Source organism: Zingiber officinale, chromosome 8B (assembly GCF_018446385.1).
Source record: "Zingiber officinale cultivar Zhangliang chromosome 8B, Zo_v1.1, whole genome shotgun sequence".
NCBI classification, from domain to species: domain Eukaryota; kingdom Viridiplantae; phylum Streptophyta; class Magnoliopsida; order Zingiberales; family Zingiberaceae; genus Zingiber; species Zingiber officinale.
The window spans coordinates 39,128,447-39,132,722 of NC_056001.1; the positions used below are offsets into that span (position 1 = coordinate 39,128,447).

Genomic DNA, 4,276 nt, shown 5'->3' on the forward strand with positions numbered 1-4,276 from the left:
GTCTGACGTGGGAGAAGAGAGGAGCGGGATAAAATAGGAAAAAGGTTTAGGGCTTTGGTTTTGAAAACCAACAAAGAGAATAAAAGAGAGATAGCAAAAATATCTCCGTGTGTTTTGAAGAGAAGGGAAAAATATTGAATTTTTATCCGTGTCAGCTCCTCATGTTGGTTGTCGCCAATAATTGGCCATATAAATTGTGCATGATAACAAGTTGATATATATATATATATATATTCCATAATCCTACATGTCCGTTTACATAGGCACAGGGAAATTGAGCAAATTTGGTGGCATTCTGGCCTCTAACCTATCAAAGACTCTACGGTACTAACATCATGCTCTGTTTCTTCAAATTCAGGCAGATCTGAGTTCGTCGAGAACTTCAAGAGATTTCTATTTTCTGCTTGTTTCAAACAAGGCTGTAAGACGAACCCGACGAGCATCGTCAAAATGCTCACGGTCATAACTTTAAACGTCGCGAGAGCTAGAACGACACATATCAATATAGTAGGAGGGATGACCATCAGAATGCAACCGGCAGTTCCTAGAGGAATTTTGTAAGGCCGAGGAGCATTCGGGCAGCTCAGTCTCAGTTTTATGAATGCCACAAACTCCAATATCATTCCGAAACAGTAGAGGAAGTTCTCGGCGGCTACTATCTCTTGAAAAGTCATCCATGACAACAGGAGCACACCAGAGGCAGAAAAAAGTATCCCCATGAGAGGCGTTCCATAGCGGGATCGCTTACTGAAGAACTCAGGGAGCATGCCCCTCTCTGCCATTCCGAGAAGTTGATAGGAGTCACTGCTCATTTCAGCAACAAACATGCCCATGTTTGATAAAGCCGAAGCCCCTTGCACCCACCATCTTAACCAGACCCCGGCTAGAATTTTAGCCGCATCAGAGAAATAACCATCCGTCCACAACTCCCTGTCGAGGGGGATGGCTCCGGTCGCTGCTAGGAGGGGATATAAGTAACCGACGACCACTAGAATCAGTGCATAAAAAAGAGCCTTCGGCAGAGTTTTCTTTGGATTATCCACCTCTCCTGCCAGAGTGCTGACTGAATCCCAATAGTTAAGGTTCCAAAAGAGTGTGTTCAAGTACAAATTCCAGTCGACACTGTGCCAATTAACCGCTAGCCATCTCGCAGGTCTGAGCTTTGGAATCGCAACTACACCCATTAAGATGAATGGAGCAATCGAGAAGACCCCAAGGAACACAGCCATCCACCCAACAATGTTTAATCCTCTATAGTTCAGATAAGTCAGTGCAATTGTTAAGATCAACACTGCCGACGTTCTCGGAAGTCCACCTTCCAGAGCTGGAACACCGGACTTCAAATAGTCCAAGAAGAGGACCGGATATAGGGCGTTGTCTATGACTCCGCTAAGCCATTTCATCCAACCTTGCTGAAACCCCCAAAACGGGCCCAAAGCCGAGGAGACCCACACCACATAACCTCCGTTTTCCGGGAACATGGTGCCCATCTCGGCGGTGATCAGTGCTTCAGGAATGCTCCATATGAAGGGAAAGAAGAGAAAACCAAGAATAGCCAAAAGCGGTCCGGCAGCCTGAACACTATCTTCTATCCCAAAGGGGCCACCAGATACCTCATAGAAAATAAGAAACACAAGAGGGACAAGAGAAACTTTGTGGATATTTTCTAGTTTTGGAGCTCCACCGTTGACGAAATTACCTTCTGGACGGCGACGTTCTGCCATCGGAAGGGAAATATGTGCCGCACGTCTAGAATTTCTTAGTTTCTGAAGGTCAAGTAGAAGAGAACTTTACAAACTATTCATCTAACCATTTATAGAGAGATTAACATTTAATTCATGGTAAGAGGAGTTTGGGAATAGAACATGGAATTGAACAAGATTTCAAGAAATCCCCACAAAAAGGGACACTGTAAGTTGGGGCTAGTTCCTTCTTCCTGATATCAAGGTTTCAAATAAATGGGAAATTTTAGTAATTTTGGAGCAACTTCATACATTTCATGTTGATAAAGGGTGGATCAAATCACAAACAAGAGAGAGGACATGTTCCTATTCCAGATCATTTTTGGCTATTTTGGAAACAACCAAAAAGCATATTGAAAGAAGAACCAAATCAAAATGATAGTTCAGAGAAACATGGAGACTATAAACAGTTAACGTATGATACTAATAAAAGCAACAAAAAAACAAATCTCATTTTGTAGTTCGCAACCAATATCGTTAGCCTAACAGAACAAAAAGGGAGAACAAATGCAGAGAAATCTCAACTGAGAATGAAATTTGTATCAATTTTTTAGGAGAAATTTGCAGCATAAACATCAGGCAGACAAATTTTAAGAACAAATTTGGTGAAATTGTGTAGAACCTGGAATTACCGCAAGAGAATGCCTCCAATTGACTGGATCGGGTCTCCAGTCGTATCGATATCTCACTCCCCCATCGCATCGAGCTGCAGGAAGGGGAGAGAGGGATAAGATTGAGAATCCCAATTCCCAAGTCCAAAACCTAGAAGAAAAAAAAAATCAGCGTAATGACAAATGACCTGCGTTAGCAATATGCGGAGGCCAAGTGGCCAGTGGGCCACGGATCACTCCCGTGATCGATCCGCGACGGGATCGCAAGGGCCAAAGCAAGCCTCAGCCAGCTGCACGGCACACAGTGACACGAGGAAGGAGGCACGCGGCTAGATCCGTAGAACGGATGCAGCGGCAGAGCTACTCCGCTCAATTAGAAGAGGATTCACAAGGGAAAAAAGAAACCTCGGTTACGCATCGGCGTATCAATCACGACAGGGCGCGATCGCCGGGGAGGTGACGGAGCTGACCGGGACCAGGAACTGGCTCAAGGAGCAGGGAGAGGCTGCGGTTTGGACGATGCCGAAAGAAGAAGACTTCCCGGCGAGGGAGGCAACGTCGGCGGTTAGTGGAGCAGCGCGTGAGCGGATGGTGCGACTTCTGCAGGTGGGGCGCTCGATGTGAAGGGACATTTTCTAAATTGACCCTTGAAAATATCTAAATTCAGTGGTCCAAAAATTAAGTCATTATTATTAATTTTAATACTTAATTGACAAACTCAACTTAAAGCCTTCGCACTCGTATAAACTAATCTTCTAATTACAAGCATTAATAAGATCATTATTTAATTAATTTTTATCTCTTTTTTATTATTTTTTAAACATAAATTAAGCGATCATCCATGCATCCCTCGCTCCTCACTCGCTCGACCGCTAGACTCACTACTCATCGACGAATCTCTCTCTCTATATATTTGCAGCAAAGCCCTTTTTATTCTCTAACTTCTTCCAAAGGCCCATCTAATCGCCCACTTCGTTTTACAGTTCATCATTGACAGTGACAGACAACATGCATCGCCTCCTCTTGGGTCTCATCCTCTCCTTCTCCGCCTTCGGCGGCGGTGGCGCCACCACCTCTCCCCCGCAGACCTGCACCAGCCCCGACGGCATCCAGAGCATCTGCAAGCTAGTCACCGGCCACAAGAGCCCCGCCTCCGGCGTCCCCTTCGACTTCTGCGTCAAGTCCCTCGAGCCCTCGCCCTCCGACGACCCGCACGAACTCGCGGCCGCGGCCACCAAACTGGCAGTCACCCACGCCGTCGGCGCCGAGTCGGAGATGGAGGAGCTGCTGGAACTGGAGGCCGACTCGCGCGCCAAGCTCAGCCTCGACGCCTGCCTCAACGCCTACGCCGACGCCGCCGAGCACCTGCGCGACGCGCTCGACAACATCTCCATCGGCGTCTACAAGAAGGCGGCGCAGCTTCTGGGGATCGCCGCCGGAGGGGCGGCCAAGTGCCGCAGCGCTTTCGGCCAGGGCAGCAGCAAGGGGGCGCCGCCGCTGCCGAAGGCGGTGGCGGACGGCGACTACGCCAAGTTGGCCAGCATTGCGCAGGGCATCGTCGTCAAATCCTTGCGCTGCGTTTAATTCAAGAGTTAATCCCTCTTAATCGATTAAATCTCCAGTTTGATGACACAGTTAATTTGTTAATTTAGCAATTAAACTATGGGATCTTCTTCTTTAAGTGCGTTTTGTCAGTAAGTAATAAAGCTTTGTAGAGTTTAATTCGAGATGAATAAGAACATTTTTTTATATATTATTAAAACTGGTATTTAATTTTTATTACATTTTAAAATTAATTTGTCTTCATCATTTTAATTATTTTATCAAACAATTTGGCTATTAAAGTTAATTTATTCTATATCAACAATTAAGAGATATAACGATGATAAATTATATCTAATATTTAAGTAACATTTATAAAAT

At 45.5% G+C, this 4,276-nt stretch overlaps 2 protein-coding genes across 3 annotated transcripts; one reads left to right on the top strand and one right to left on the bottom strand.

Moving 5' to 3' along the window:
- Positions 1–201: 201 nt before the first annotated feature.
- LOC122015866 (probable polyamine transporter At1g31830) lies at positions 202–2,898 on the bottom strand. Of its 2 annotated transcripts, none has more exons than XM_042572931.1 (3): positions 2,759–2,898; positions 2,375–2,504; positions 202–1,766 (listed from the first exon to the last, which is right to left on the bottom strand). In XM_042572931.1, the coding sequence occupies exon 3, from the start codon at positions 1,722–1,724 to the stop codon at positions 303–305; it is 1,422 nt and encodes a 473-aa protein (XP_042428865.1). In that variant the 5' UTR covers positions 1,725–1,766; positions 2,375–2,504; positions 2,759–2,898; the 3' UTR covers positions 202–302. The 2 variants fall into 2 exon arrangements, with proteins under 2 accessions (XP_042428865.1, XP_042428864.1); XM_042572930.1 differs by having other exon boundaries at positions 2,365–2,504.
- On the top strand, positions 2,827–4,034 carry LOC122015867. Its single transcript, XM_042572932.1, has 2 exons — positions 2,827–2,959; positions 3,337–4,034. Exon 2 carries the CDS (start codon positions 3,362–3,364, stop codon positions 3,935–3,937), a length of 576 nt encoding a protein of 191 aa, XP_042428866.1. The 5' UTR covers positions 2,827–2,959; positions 3,337–3,361; the 3' UTR covers positions 3,938–4,034.
- The last annotated feature ends 242 nt before the right edge of the window (positions 4,035–4,276 follow it).